The sequence below is a fragment of the Chelonoidis abingdonii genome, chromosome 16 (genome assembly GCF_003597395.2).
Source record: "Chelonoidis abingdonii isolate Lonesome George chromosome 16, CheloAbing_2.0, whole genome shotgun sequence".
Lineage (NCBI taxonomy): Eukaryota > Metazoa > Chordata > Testudines > Testudinidae > Chelonoidis > Chelonoidis abingdonii.
The window spans coordinates 2,354,708-2,369,560 of NC_133784.1; the positions used below are offsets into that span (position 1 = coordinate 2,354,708).

Genomic DNA, 14,853 nt, shown 5'->3' on the forward strand with positions numbered 1-14,853 from the left:
GCATACTTCCTGAGGCCAGAGAAGAATAATTCATAGACTTAAGGTCAGAAAGGACCATTATGATCATCTAGTCTGACCTCCTGCACAATGCAGGCCATAGAATCTCACCCACCCACTCCTGTAACAAACCCCTAACCTATGCCTGAGTTATTGAAGTCCTTAAATCGTGGTTTGAAGACCTCAAGCTGCAGAGAATCCTCCAGCAAGTGACCCGTGCCCCATGCTGCAGAGGAAGGTGAAAAACCTCTAGGGCCTCTGCCAATCTGGGGTCGGGAAGGAGTTTTCCTCCAGGGCAAATATGGCGATCAGCTAAACGCTGAGCATGTGGGCAAGACTCACCAGCCCGCACTCAGGAAAGAATTCTCTGTAGTAACTCAGATCCCATCCCATCTAACATCCAAGTTGTTTATGTAGGGTATAGATTAGGAACTGCTTACAGGGTGACTTCACGAGAAGCAGTTTCTGCAGTGGCAATTCAGTGTATATTAACTGTGAAAATCTGCCTTCCTCAGTTCTTCTACAGCTCCCATTTGACCGTGGGCTAGTTATTGCCTTATCAGATTTGTGCACAGAATTTTCAGTGAACCACAATTTAATCCTGAATCTAACTTGGTTGAATGTTTTTGTTTTTGTAACAGAACTACTCCACGCTAGTGGTGATCACTGTATGTGGCTAACCTTCCCCAGAATGAACCTGATTTGTTAATGCAAAATTGCTCTAATTGTATCCTGTTTACTTTGCATTTGAGCAGGCTCTGTACTGTGCTCCCCTGGTGTGTGTACACACACGCATGTTTTTAAATTCTGGGTTTAATTAAGCAACTCAAAGATGTTTGAGAACCATTTATGTGTATGGAAGAGATCTTCTCCAACGCCTGTTGCTTCCGAACCCTAGTCTGCTTTGTTCTTAGAGTGTAATCCTATAGGCCATGGTTTGAGAGTAGCTGTACTAGTCAAGCTGTTCAGTGAAGGAGTTTAAATCTTGGAGACACTTTGGAGAAAGAAGGAATTTAGGGGTCTGGTGAAAAAGCAAGAAACGTAGGAAAAGAGTTCAGAACTTGGACTTCTTGTGACTTTTTAATCCTGGGTCTCACTGACTCTGGCTGCGGTTTTGGGGAAGTCCATTAGGCACTCATTTTCTAGGCCTGTTAAAGGGGGATAATACTCTAAGGAACTGGCTAGTGTGCATTTGCACCACTTTCCCTTCCTGTATGGATTCAGGACTAGAAGTTAACAGGTTCTCTCTCTTTCTCTAGTAGGCATGTGTACCATACCGACTCACTGTGAAACCTCCAGGTGGCCGTAGATTTTTATTGCAGGCAGGTTGTGAGGATTGATTTGCTAATGTTTTGTATGGTGTTCTGCAATTTTAAAGTATTGAGTTGTTTGGCAGTTGTCCCTCCTGCTCTGGCTCAGCTGGAAACCACTCTGCCTCATTGGGTCACTGGGGAGTCTGCCCAGTTGCCATTGGGAGTTAGTGTATCAAAGACTGTGGTCTAGGAGGCCCTGGACCTCAGCCAGGGCAGAGCAATATGCAGCCTTTCGCCCGGCTCAGGCAGATGGCAGACAAACACAGGCCTCTTGGCCTTAGGTAGGTGTCCCGTCCCGTCCCGTCCCGTCCCCCGCAGGAGTGGGGAGCTGCAGTGGGTAGAGAGACCCAAGTACACCCTACTCCACCTGGTCCCAGCCCAGAGCTTTACAATGGCAGAGAGCTCCGCTAGTGGATCAGCGAAGATCCAGCCCCAACATGCCAATCTGACCGCGGACAGCAAAAGCAAACTAAAGTCTGGTTTCCCTGGGCTACTTCCTACCGCAATCCGGGAAGTTGGTCCAATGTCCGAGAACCCTTTGTCTCCTTGGGGTATTTGGCCGCTGGCAATTTCAGCAGCTCTTCTCCGGCTTCTGGGGGCAGGGTGCTACCCAGTTCAGTTGCAGTGCCTGAAGCCTGCAGCTCCCTCCCAGCTGAGCAGGAGGTCCTGCCTCTATACTTCCTGCCTCTGCCCACCTGGGCACAGAGTGGTCCCTTCCTCTCTGGCCCACTCTGCCTCGCTGCATGTGTAAATAAGTACTTTTGAGAGCCAAACAAATGTTTTGCATGTTCACCTATCCCTGAGTTGCCTTAAAGCCTGGCTGATCCCTTTCTGTTTTCAAGTAGCCTCTGGCCCACTGCATAAGGATGCTTTGAGCCACTAAAAGTCAGATCTGCACAGTGCGATTTCAGTATTTTGGCCTCAGTTTCTTGTTTTCTCACTGGGGATCCAAGGAAAATAGTCAAATTTTATTGCCCCTTTGCCTATTGAGAAAATAGCATGTGCAGTAATTCAGAATTTAAAAGAAATCTCGTTATTTCCCCAGTTTTGTGTATTGGGAGTTTTTCAGTCATTCTGTGTTGAATAGACTTAATCAAAAGGAAAAGCAGAGGGGAGTCTGTTCTCCAGATTAGCAGCATTGTTGATAATTGTGGAGCAGTTAGGCCAAAAAAAAAAAATCAAAAATAATCAGCACAAAAGTCCGTTTTGAATGAATGTTGCCTTCTGGAAAGGAGAGACTTTTTCCAGAAGTAGGTCTGACAAAGAGGCGGCGCGGGAGCAGGGAGAGAGAGAGTTAGACTGCTGACTGAGGGGAAAGTATTTATTTTAAAAGAATTTGTCTGTGGTTTGGAAGATGCAGGATTTGAGCCTTTGCATTTTTCTTTGAAATCTTAATTGGATAATTCCAAAACCAACTCGTCCTGTTTCCAGCATTTCAAGTGAGGATCAGGTCACAGTATGACAGTGATGCATAGAGAGACATCAGTTATGTAAAGGATATTATTCCCTGACTTGGTTCTTAAAACTCTGGAGAATACAGTAGGAGTTAAGAACTTGGAGCCAGGAACTCATGAGTTCCAATTCTAGGTCTGCCATGGATTCAATTTGTGGATCTATGAATATGAAATCGATTTGCCCACCTTGCAGGTATGAGAGGAATTGTTTAAATAGAACATGGCACTTTAGACACAAGGCTCTGGCCTCAAACAGCTTATAGTGAAGACAAAGGAATGGATGCAGCTTAAGAGGAACATGGCTCAACAGCTGTGTCAGGCATACATCTTGTTACATTAAGATTATTCTTCAAATTGAAAAGAGTGGTTTGTTGTCCTGGGAACTAAATTAATGTTTGGCGAAGCGTGAGTGCAGGGTAGACTGAGCAGTAAATGTTTTGTTCTGGAGGCATTGGGAAAAGTGCTTGGCACCCTGGAGGAGAGAGGCTGTTCCAGATGCAGGGGACAGCATGAAAAAGGCATGGAGCTGAGGGGGGAAGATGGTACTGGCGTTCACGGCTTCTGGTTCAGGCCTCAGTCTTGCACCTGCCCCAGTGCTCCAAGCTCTCTACTGCAGCAGACCTGGGTTTGCTAACCTAGTGCTTGACTATCTACACTCATTTGTAACCCCAGATTAGGAATTGTTGAACTCTGTGTCCCAATCTCAGGCTCCAGTGTCTGCTGCATTATGTGGGCCTCAGTCCAACCACCCATATCCCTGACTTCCTAGCACCCTCCCAAAATTTGGCCACTCTAGACCTTTGTTTGTGGTGCAGTGTGGGAAAACCTGACATGCCACCAAACTTGACTGTCCGGATGAGATGAGTAATGTATATACAAGGAGAAAGTTGTCTGTATTCATCCCCCCGTGTTAGTTTGACCAAGTCAGAGTAGCGCTGCTGTATGTAACTTCCCATTTGTACAAACAAATTTCCTGTTAACGGTCATAATTTGGGGTCAGTGACACTGCACCTTAATTAAGGCTCATCTTATCAAAACAATTTTGTTCAGTGTCAAATCACCAATATTGAATCTTTATCAAATATTTATGTCAATTGGTTACTGTCCATTGTTTTTTTAGATTGAGTAGGTTGTTATAAAGCAGTGCAAACCTAACACGCCCTGCATACAGCTTGTTATGCCGGGAGTGTGTTTGACATCACAACTCCAGTGTGTGGCAACAATAATTCAGGCCGATCCAATAGAATAGTTAGTAGCTCTTGTCTCCTGCCCAGCAAAACTTACCAGATCATGGCAACCTTTAATATGGATGGACAGTACCATGTACTGATAAATTACATAAATTTATATATGAAGGTTTTATATGGAATGTCGCTATTGCAAATTCCTGTTTTACTCCTGTGATAATACCTATCCCAGTATTTCAGAACAACCCTAAACCTACACCTGTCAACTAAGTCCTGGAGCGAACATTCCCAGGCCCACAATAGGAGACTTAAAAACAATTGGAAAAAGGAAACTGTCCACAAAATGCGCAAAACAATGTTCAGAACATTGGACACTGAGGGCATGAATGTATGCATGGGTAAATGGGCAAGAAACAGTATTTAGCCCACTGAGTCATTTTCAGTTCATACATTATGCTTTTTCTGGGATGATGGGTAAACATCGTCCCCATAAAAAGACAAAAAGCAGAGGAATGCAGTAGAGAGAGCAGGCCTGGTGCAGGACCTGAGGCTTGAACCAAAGTCGATCTGGCCATGGCAAAATAACACACCAGATGTTTACATCAATACATTTCAGAAGGCTAGTACAGAAACACCCCAATCCAGTACAAGATCAGATGGTTTGACCGAACAGTGAATAAAGATGGTTTGTCTGCAATATCAGGAACCAGGGAAAGTGTAACAAACAGATGTCTTGAAATACGTACGGCAATATGTAAGTTGTGTTTCCCAGGTGTTTGTCTCAGTCTATAAATGTTGTGGTACCCTGCCTCAATCCTTTTGTGTGGCCGGGGGGACAGCAGAAACTCCAGCTCCTGGCTGAGCCCCTCCTTGGTACTGGTCACTCATGTATTTAGTGTACCTGTAACCACGGAGCCAGAGCACTACAACTGTGCTTTGAGGACAATAAAACTGTGCAAGTTACTTTTGTCACTGAACCTTGCAGGTAGTCTTTCTTTATGTGTAACATCAAGGTCTGATGAATTAACATTCGGCACTATCTGCTAATACTGATAACCTTGGAGCTCCAAGAAGCATGCAACAGCATTCTAGCCATCAACGCTTAACATCTGCTAACTCAAGTTCTACTAACCCTGGGCTTACATTGCAGTGTAGACATGCCCATAGTGATCAAATCTTGATGCACTAAAGCAGGGGGTCTCTGTGTGGCTGCAAACCCTTGCGTGTGGCCACTCTGACAAATTTTCCTGAACTATTTAATTAACTTTAGGAAAAACAAAAATATGCACACATACCTGTCCAAAACATTGTAGTTTATTTATGTAGGGTTTTTTTAGACTCGGTGTACAATTGTATTTTGGTACCCCTTGCCCCTCCCCGCTCACCCTGTTCCCTACCTCTTGACCGCTGTGCGCAGAAGGGCCAGCCCTGCTGAAGCCTAAAGCTGGAGCCCCATGGCTGGAGTCGGGGGGGGGGGGCCTGAAGTGCAGAGCACACTGCTGGAGTCCCTGAAGTCAGGGGGTGAAGGGGCTGAAGCCCACCCCTGGAGTCCTGCGGTGAAAGATAGAGGGCGAAGCCCTCTCCTGGAACCTGTAGGTGCTGCAGAGAGGGGCTGCTGTTTTTCCCCCTCCCCCAATTCTGCCCAGGAGGGTCTCTGTAGGCAACCCCCCCCCCCGCCCCCAATGGCCACATGTGGCTATAGTAGCCACCTTTGAGAAACACTGCACCAGAGAGTCTGGGGATTGCCACAACTTGGAGATGAAAATCTAAGCACCAGAGACTTGTGGGAGGATGGGTGTGTGGTTTGCTGTCTTAAGGGTTTATGCTGTTGCCTAAAATTGTGGTTTCCAAAAGAATGAAATAACAGTCCAGAACTGTGGTGGAATTCCAGAAGGTATAGAAGGTTGTTTCTGCTTGTTCTTCTATAGAATGGGTTATCTGTGTTTGTCTTTCCGGTAACGTCGTGCCTCAGTCATTAAATGCCCAATAGCTTAAGTATTTTGATAGGTTGCTTAGAATACTGGATGCCTCACTCATCCCTGAATGACAATGTGTCCATGTGAATCAACTGATTTATTTTCATTTTCATTTTTTTAAATACATCATTTCCTCCTCCTCGAGTTAGTCTTAGGAGAAGCAAACTAGAATGACTTTCGGGTTATAAGTGAGCCCATACTTCAAGAGTGCAGTTGAGGTTAAAAACCTCATGTCTGTGTGTTTATGGTCGCCCCTTCACCACTGACAGAAACCAAATGTGTGCAACCTTGTAAATGATTGTAATTTGTGCTGAGAAAGCACTCTGCAAGGGGAAACTTTAATGATGGCTTCCTGTTTTTGAACTGTAGGCTTAAAAATAGATCTGCTAAACATATATCATAAAACCTTAATTTCGAAATGGATTTTGAACTCCTTTGCAATATGCTGCCTCATGAGAGCACTTTTCTTCTTTCTTCCTTTTTGAACACTTTCCTCGTTATTTTTTTCCCCTTGGCATTTACCTATGGGTTTAGGGGGCGGGGGGTAATGTTCTGAAGAATCTTTCTTCAAATGATGGCCTAAGCCAAGGTAATGAGGCCGAAAATGTGGGTGGTAGAACTTGTAATCAGCAAAATTGCACATGTTCAGCTCTGAGCACCTGAGTCTTAGCTGAACCATTCAAACCTCTTGAAAGGCTGGGCCCAGAGACACCATGTGGACTGCCCTTCTTGTGGCCTCTCAGGACTTCAGTTTCTGGTATGGGCCAGAGGCCAGAACTCAATTCAAAGGGGCATAAAAATAGAAGACTAATGGAGGTGGAGGGATAATGTTCACCAGAGTTTTTTGGGACTAGAAAGCTTCAATTTGTGTGTGTGTGGTGGGGGGAGGTCCAAGCAAAGTTATTTTCACTGAATTTTAGGAAGGGAAAGTGGGGTGCGTGGCTATGAGCACAGAAGCAGGGAGTTGGTAGGCGTGGGTTTTATTCTCAGTTCTGCTGCAGTAACTTGGGCAAGTCAGTTAGACCTGGTCTACAGTACAAAGAAACACAGTGATGGCCACTTTGTGCTCTAACAGGGCTTCATTTTGCCTGCTTGAAAGGAAGGGAAGAGTTTTATGGCTGTGTTAGGGGAATGTTTTGATACTGGAGTCATATAGGCTAAGCTTCTACTATGGGACCTTGTTCTGTACACGTGGGCTTTGCCTACACTAAGACTTTTCTCTAAGATTTCCCTGCTCCGCTGGCAGTAGCAACAGTGGGAGTCCTAGTGTAGACAAGACACCGCCAGCATTATCACCCCCATGCTAAGAGGGGATTAGACAATAGGATTGTTTAAAATACTGGGTGTCACCTGAAGCCTTGTCTGTACTAGAGCTCCTACCAGTGTCATTGCACCTGTGAGGGCAATGGTGAAAAGTAGTGTAGTCAGTCCTAGACAAAGTGGAGCCATGGCTGTAACCCAGATAGGCTATAATCATGTTTAAACATGGGTATTTTAGTAGTGTTGTTGGGACTGTTACCCTTTTTCTGTTGCCATTTCCCTACCAGTAAATGATGCCTCACCTGGTGAAACATGGAGATTTAAGGTGTGTAAAGTGCTATGGTGGTCTGATGGTTAAGTACCATCATCCCCGGTTTGCATTCTCATGTGGATGGCTAGGTTTGACAGCACTGGAAAGGCTGATGTGATATTTGTTCATTGCTGCTTAAAGCAGTCAATCAGAAAGTTCCTTTGGATCAGGGAGTTGGAATATCCGCAAGTGCTCAGGTAGCAGCACCTCTCATCTGACCACTTCTCCTTGTCTTCTGCAGAAGATAATGGGTAAGACTTCCAAGGAGTCAGACTCTTCTGACCACAAAGAGGAATCAAGGCAGGGACACCCAGAATGAAGAGCTAGTTAAATAAAAATGCCTCCAGCTACATGCTGTTTACATGTAGGGGGAATAAAATAAACAGACATTTTTGTCCTAACTCTTGTGGCAAGAGTGTGGGCTGGTAGTCTCTAGTATAATGGGGCTTTACGACATGGGAGAGGTACACAAAGTGGAGCTTTGACTGGCTAGTGGTGATGTCAGCCTCCCTATGATTATAATCTCCAGTAAACACATGGTTTAGCTCTTTTGCTGCGACTTTAATAGGAGAATGATAGAAAGATACCCTAGGCAATATATTTCTGGGATGATGTTCAGTGGTTCAGGTACCTGAAGTTGCTTGGCCTCCTGCCTTCACCATATATTCCAGGCAAGTTCTAATCACCTAGAAATCATCTGCATCTCCACTTAGTGCTCTGGTCTTCCAAGATAAAAAATGAGCTAGTTTAACCCACTCATTCTGCAGTATAGCTTTTTGAAACTTGTCTCTCTATGTAACCAAAGCCATTCCATAGGCCAGACACCCATCCGGGGAAAACTCTCTCCATCCCGTGATTTGATTCTTGGATGGATTGATTTAGCTGCAACTGCAGCAGTGAGGCTCAATCTAAAGCCCAGTTATTGTTCAGGGAAAGTACAATATACTGACCGTGCTATTTAGGAATGACACTTTAGGAGTCACTTAGTAGGAGTTACCATAATAAATTACTAAAGCAGCTTCCCTGGGAGCAGAAGTTTTTGTTGTTGTTGTTTTTTGTTTTTTGTTTTTGTTTTTTCTTGAGGAAGTGAAGGTTTTGAGAGTTCAATACATTAGAATCAGAGAACCCAGGCGAGGAAGGTTGTCTTTAAAGATGCAGTTTCTCTGCAGCCATCAAATGTCCTGCCAACATTATTCTTTCTGAGGTATATCTTTGTCTTGGTGTAAAAAAAAAAAATCCCCTTACATTTTCCTTATTTCACTTAGCAACAAAATATAATTAAATCACAAAACTAAACAGATGGAGGTGTCTCTATTTGACTCCCTCTCAAGAGAGCATTTGCCTTAAGCTGCTGCAGCCCTTTTCCCACTCCTTTCATTTGCCATTTGTGCAATGATTAGGAACTCTGGATTCACTTAGTTTCTTGCCCTCTCTCCTTCAGAGAGACCCCTGCTCATTTTCCCATTTCTAACCTTCCAAGGCAGTGGCCACCATTTAAACACATTAGGAGGACTGAGTGGAACACCCTTAGAGTGTGTCTACACTGCACCTAGATACCCACGGTTGGCGTGTGCTAGCTGAGTCATAGGTCTGTTTCACTGTTGTGTAAACTTCTGGCCGGGGTTGGAGCCTGAGCTCTGGGACCATCCCACCCCTCAGGGTCCTAGAGCCTGGGCTTTCGCCTGGTCCCAGAAGTCTACACCACAGTGAAACAGCCCAATGAGTCTGAGTCAGCTGGCAGTGGGCCAGCTGTAGGTGTCTGGCTGCTATGTAGACATACCCTTAGAGCCTAGCTATTCTCTCCTTCAGTCATTCACAGGAGTAGCTACTAGACATGCGGTTACCCCCATCCTATCCTGGGTTCAGCATGATGCTTTGGCACCATTTCCTATCCCTGCCAATGCTCAGCAAGAGTCCCTGGCGATAGGAAAAACATTAATTTTTTTTTTTTTGGCTTTAAGACTGACTTACAAAGATGCTGAGTATCAGACTGATGAAAATACTGTGCATGCAGTGTCCTGAAGGTGACAGCATGCTGTGGTGGGTAGAGCTAGGGACTGAGAATGAAGGGGGTTTTTTTGGTTTCTATTCTTGGCTCTGCCACTCACTGTGTGACTTTGGGCTCCAGTCTAGTGCTTCTGTTTTCCCACGTGTAGAATGAGGCATTAATTGCAGATGGGCAGGGGATGCCATGTTCCAGTCTGCGCCATACTTCCAAAAACGTGTGGGTGTCTGGGGTCAAGGGTTTGCCTCTGGCCCTTCTCTGTTGACGACACATACCCACTTCTCGTACGTGTGAAGCTTAACGAACATTTGTGAGGCACTTGGAGGTGCTATGTAATAAAGTACAACAACTTTACTCTGTGCTTGCGCTTTTTTAAAAAAAACATCCATGTCGTGATTATCCTTGTAGAGCCGCATTGTTTCCAGAGGTGTGAGGAGAACAGATGGGCCAGTCCCTCTGAGTTGGGCAGGCGTACGGGTTGCTCTCAGCATCCAGTGCTCGAGTTTCTATAATACCAATACTCAATGCATCCATATGCAGGCTCGGAAGAGTCAACTTGCATTGGCAGCCAGGCTGATTCCATCAAGTTACTGTGTGCAAACTAAGACCAGCTTGACATCCTACTCTCGCTGTCTCCCTCACTTGAGAAGGGCCTCTCTGAGACCTCATAGTTACTGGCATGGAAGCGCATTGTGATTTGTCAGCAGCCGGGCTGTGTCAAGGAACTAATTATCTGTCATGCCGTAAGCATGCCTAATCAGTGGGCCGCTGAGTAGGGCTCCACCTTTGCAGTGGCTCCATGTAACTCGTGTGCAAGCAGCAGAACAGAAAAACAGCTGGACTAATTCTACCTCTGACTGATGTTTGTCTCTTTCTCTCTCTGCCAGAAGAGAAATATGTCACAATCCAACCGTACACCAGCCAAGGGAAGGATGAGATTGGGTTTGAAAAAGGGGTCACCGTGGAGGTCATCCAAAAGAACCTGGAAGGATGGTGGTACATAAGGTAAAAAGCTTCCTGCAGGCAGATTTATTACAGCATTTATGATCTTTGGGCCTTCTGATGATTAGCTTCATATCCGCATCCTGTATGGTTCTGTCTAAAGAAGAAAACCTGCATTTATTATCCAGAATGCATACTAGGCAGAAATGTAAGGGAAAGTTACAGAAGACCCATAAACAATATTTGGTATTTATTGTAGGAACGGAACATGGACTGTGAAGTCTGTAGACCTGCAATATTTTGGTAGAAAATTCTTACCTTTTAGATTTCCTTCCTTCAAATTAAAACCCATATCCCAGCAAGTGGCAGTTACCTAATACAAGTGATGATAATTTTAATGGACATGCAGCTGATTGAGTCTTTTTTGTGTGGGTCAGTTGTGTGTCTCTGCAAAGTAGTAAAAACCAGATTCACCAAATAATGCTGGAAGGTTGCTGTTTGTAATCTATCAAGTTGCTTGGGGTAGTTTCCCGCCCCCCCCCCCGCCCCGCCCCGGCAGGAGTTGGGGAGATCAGCCTGCTGGCTGCAGAATAAATAGTCATTGAGACAGGTGCATTCGTCAGACTGCAGATAATAACAGTAGTATCATACAGGGCCAGATTTTCAGCTGTTTGCCTCTCCAAGTTAGTCATTGCATGCATTTGTAAACTATATGCCACAAACAGATAGATATCATGCATGCAAATTACATGTGTAGTTCTGCGGGGGGGTGGGGGGGGTGGAATTTTTCCCTTATGACAGCCAAACTCCCTTGATAGGATTACAAGACAACCATAGCCTAGGCACATCTTGTATAGAGATGTAATGTATTGGGACCAATACTTGTCAAGAATGGTCTCTTCATGGAGGTTTTATACAGTGGCTAGTACTGTAGCGCCCCAATCATGACTGCGGTCTTTGGTGCTACTGTAAAGTTTGGGGTGTTCAGCTCCTGGGAGTGGTGTTTGGGACCATTTCTGTTGATTACTTAGAAAATAGAGGTATAAAGGTGGTGAAGGACAATTCTGTAATTCATGAGCCCTATAAGATGTCCTTCCTGCTCATCCTTTTGCATCTAGAATAGATTTTGTGTGTGTTTTTGCTTTTCTAGTTGGATTCTGCTTGGCTTGTAACTAAAGCAGTAGAGACATGAATCGTGATTTGAGAAAGCACAGTTGGAACCTACATTTAGTTCTTCATGCATGATAAACATGTTAGTTTTGTATCTATCATTGAATCTTCCTAACAAGTATCAGAGGGGTAGCCGTGTTAGTCTGGATCTGTAAAAGCAGCAGAGAATCCTGTGGCACCTTATAGACTAACAGACGTATTAGAGCGTGAGCTTTCATGGGTGAATACCCGCTTCGTCGGATACAAGCTCGTGCTCCAATACGTCTTAGTCTATAAGGTGCCACAGGACTCTTTGCTGCTTTTCCTAACAAGGTGGCTAATAACTAGTTGTGCAGGAATGAATTCGCACTAGACAGTATGAGCAGGGAGTGCCCAGGCTTGGTCATCTGTCTGTCTATGGCTACGTCTACACTGCACGATTAATTCGAAGTAGTTTAAACCGATATTACAAAACCGATGTTATAAAATCGGGTTTGCGCATCCACAGTGCAATCACAAAATCGATTGCTTGCGTCCCTGGTCCAAGGCTACCATCGATTTAAGGAGCGGTGCACTGTGGGTAGCTGTTTCCTCAGCTTCCCAAGTATCCACTTCCGTGTTGAGAGCACAGTGCCTGATGGGCAGAAAACATTGCCCCGAGTGGTGGCTGGGTACAGCCTCACCCCTCCCTTTGTGAAAGGCAGCAGACAACCTTCTTTGCGCCTTGTTCGTAGAGTTGCATTGAGCAACGCCATAGCACAGCAATCTTTCCTTTTTTTTCACTTGTGGCGGCGGCGGAATAAACTGAGGAGCTGTTTCCCTGAACCACGCCAGACACTGTGTTTGACCTACAGACATTTGGAGCTCAGCCAAGAATGGAAATAATTTTCAGAGACTGCTGTGGACTGTGGAATAGCGGGAGTCTCAGTACCACCTCCGCTCCCTTCATGAGCGTCCATTTGAAGTCTCTGGATCCCGTTACGCTGTCACGCAGCGCTGTGTACCTGCAGTTTTTTATTCAAACGCTTGGCATTTCGTGTCTTGTAACGTAGCAGGATAACAACCAGAGTTTGTCTCCCCATGACAGCGATCAGACCTAGTATCTCCCGTACGTCCATGCTGGAGCTCTTTTTGATTTGAGACTGCATCGCAAGCCGTGCTTGAATCAGAGCTCCACGAAGGGAACAAGCAGGAAATGTATTCAAAAGTTCGCGCGGCTTTTCTGTTTACTGCCCGCTGCATCCGAGTTCAGATTGCTGTCCAGAGCGGTTCAGTGTGTGCACTCTGGGGATACGCCGGAGGCCATACGTCGATTTCCGTCACATGAACCCTAATCCGAGTTATCACTATCGAATTTAGCGCTACTCCTCTCGTTTGGGAGGAGTTCCGAAATCGATTTAAGGAGGCGGTAAAATCGATATTAATGACGACGTCATGTGAATGGATACAGCGTTAAATCGGTATATCGGCCATTAAACCGATTTAAAGTCGCAGTGTAGACCTGGCCTCTGTGTCTCTCGTCTCTTCCCCTCCCCCCCACCCCCCCCGGTAATCATTCACAGGACTTGAATCCAAAGTTGAAGACTGAAGAACAACACATGCAGTCTTGTTGGGAAACATTATTATAAAAATCTTTGACTTATTTCCGAACTAGTCTGGTTACCTAGAACTAGTTTCCTGGTTAAATGTTGTAGGTGTCTTTTCATCTTTATAAATAACAGTGCTGCAAGCAGCTTGCTGGATCTGTTTTGTGCTTAAATTTTTCTTGTTGTTTTTGTGTAAAGTTAAGTGGGTGCACTTAAATCTGACAAAAAGAGGAGACTCCTTGTTACTCTACCTAAACTTTTACAGCAGAAATGTCTTTAGGCCCAAGCTAACATCTTTCAGTGGGTTTAATTGCACTTTTTTGGATCAGAAACCCAATCCCGGAAGGTTTTATATGTTCTTGAGTCAGTGAAGATTGAGGATGTTCAGTATGATCCAGATTTTGTAATCTGTGTTTCCTCGTAGTTATGCAGATCCAATTTGGATTCAGAGCATTTCTAAATTTGAAATGATTTGGTGGGTCTTACTAGCCACGTTATAAAATACCACCACAGTTAATGCCAAACTAGTGTCTTGTTTGGTAGCTTCTATCAAAGGCCAAGGTCTGAAGTACCCTTTCCAAGAAAGATGCTAATTGGAGCCGCATTGCAAAGCTTTTCCTGCCACGACCTAATACCGTACCCATTCTGTGGCTGAAGAGGACTTCATTGTCCAGGACTATTAAACTGAAAGCCTTCACCAACATTGTACATTGATTTTAAAGGCCTTTTAAGGATACTTTGTAGAGCTGCTTTGAACAGTGCCTCCCTAGTATTCAGCAATACCTCAGTCCAAGCGTTTGGGTATTTAAACTGAAACCCTCCTTATTTCGTATTTTGGAGGGAAAGCTAGGGAGGGGGAAGTCCATATAAATCCGATTGCCATTTCATCTATTCCATTGGATAATATGGGAACAGAATAAGTGTATTAAAGTTTAGCAAGTTGTTGGAGTTTTATTTTTAATTGGGTCTATCTTAAATATGTTAACAAGCTCCACCTTAAATATATAATTTCCCAAAATTCCTGGCCCTATGCTGATCCTCATTTCCTGTCTTTCCTTTTTTTCCCCCCAGTTTGCTTCCCTCTGGGGTAATTCCAGTGCTCTGAAGCTGGAAAGCAGATATTAAGGGAACCAGTGCTCAGACACACAGAGGCACTTTTGATTTTTTTTTTAAACATTCCTATAGCTTGAATCTTTTTTTCTTCATGTAATATTAAAACAAAGGGTTTTTTACTCTGTGAAGCCAAATCAGTGTAACCCTACAGTTGTGTATTCATCCCTGTTGCATTGAAACACTTGTATTTCTTCTCTCTTTGCCCTGTTTCATGTTGTGACTTGAGAGGCACTTAGACTTGTGTGTGTTGAAGACTCTGAGCTGGAATCTTCATTACCGCTTTATTGAGTTCAGCCGTGGATCGGTGTCACTTGCCTGCATGATCATATTACATGCTTAATAGCTGAAGTTACAGTCAATTATTTAGATGCTGCTGTATATCAGTTACCATCTGGAAGGTGTTGGAGCTCTTCTGATGCTGACAGATAAGGGTTGTCACTTTCTTTTGACCTACAAGTTGCTGATTGGGTTTTTTTGTTGGCCTGCCCTTGATTTCCTGGACTACTATGAATTTTAGACCTCTTGTGAGAGAGGGAGTTTGCTGTGCTGTAAAGTGAAGTG

General features: G+C 44.5%; 1 protein-coding gene across 6 annotated transcripts in view; it reads left to right on the forward strand.

Moving 5' to 3' along the window:
• The window catches only part of SH3PXD2A (SH3 and PX domains 2A), a 395,650-nt gene that overhangs the window by 367,732 nt on the left and 13,065 nt on the right, over nt 1-14,853 (forward strand). For all 6 annotated transcript variants that reach the window (XM_032786083.2, XM_032786085.2, XM_032786084.2 and 3 more), the window contains one exon: nt 10,390-10,507. In XM_032786083.2, coding sequence (XP_032641974.1) covers nt 10,390-10,507 — 118 coding nt within the window. The remainder of the gene's footprint in view (nt 1-10,389; nt 10,508-14,853) is intronic.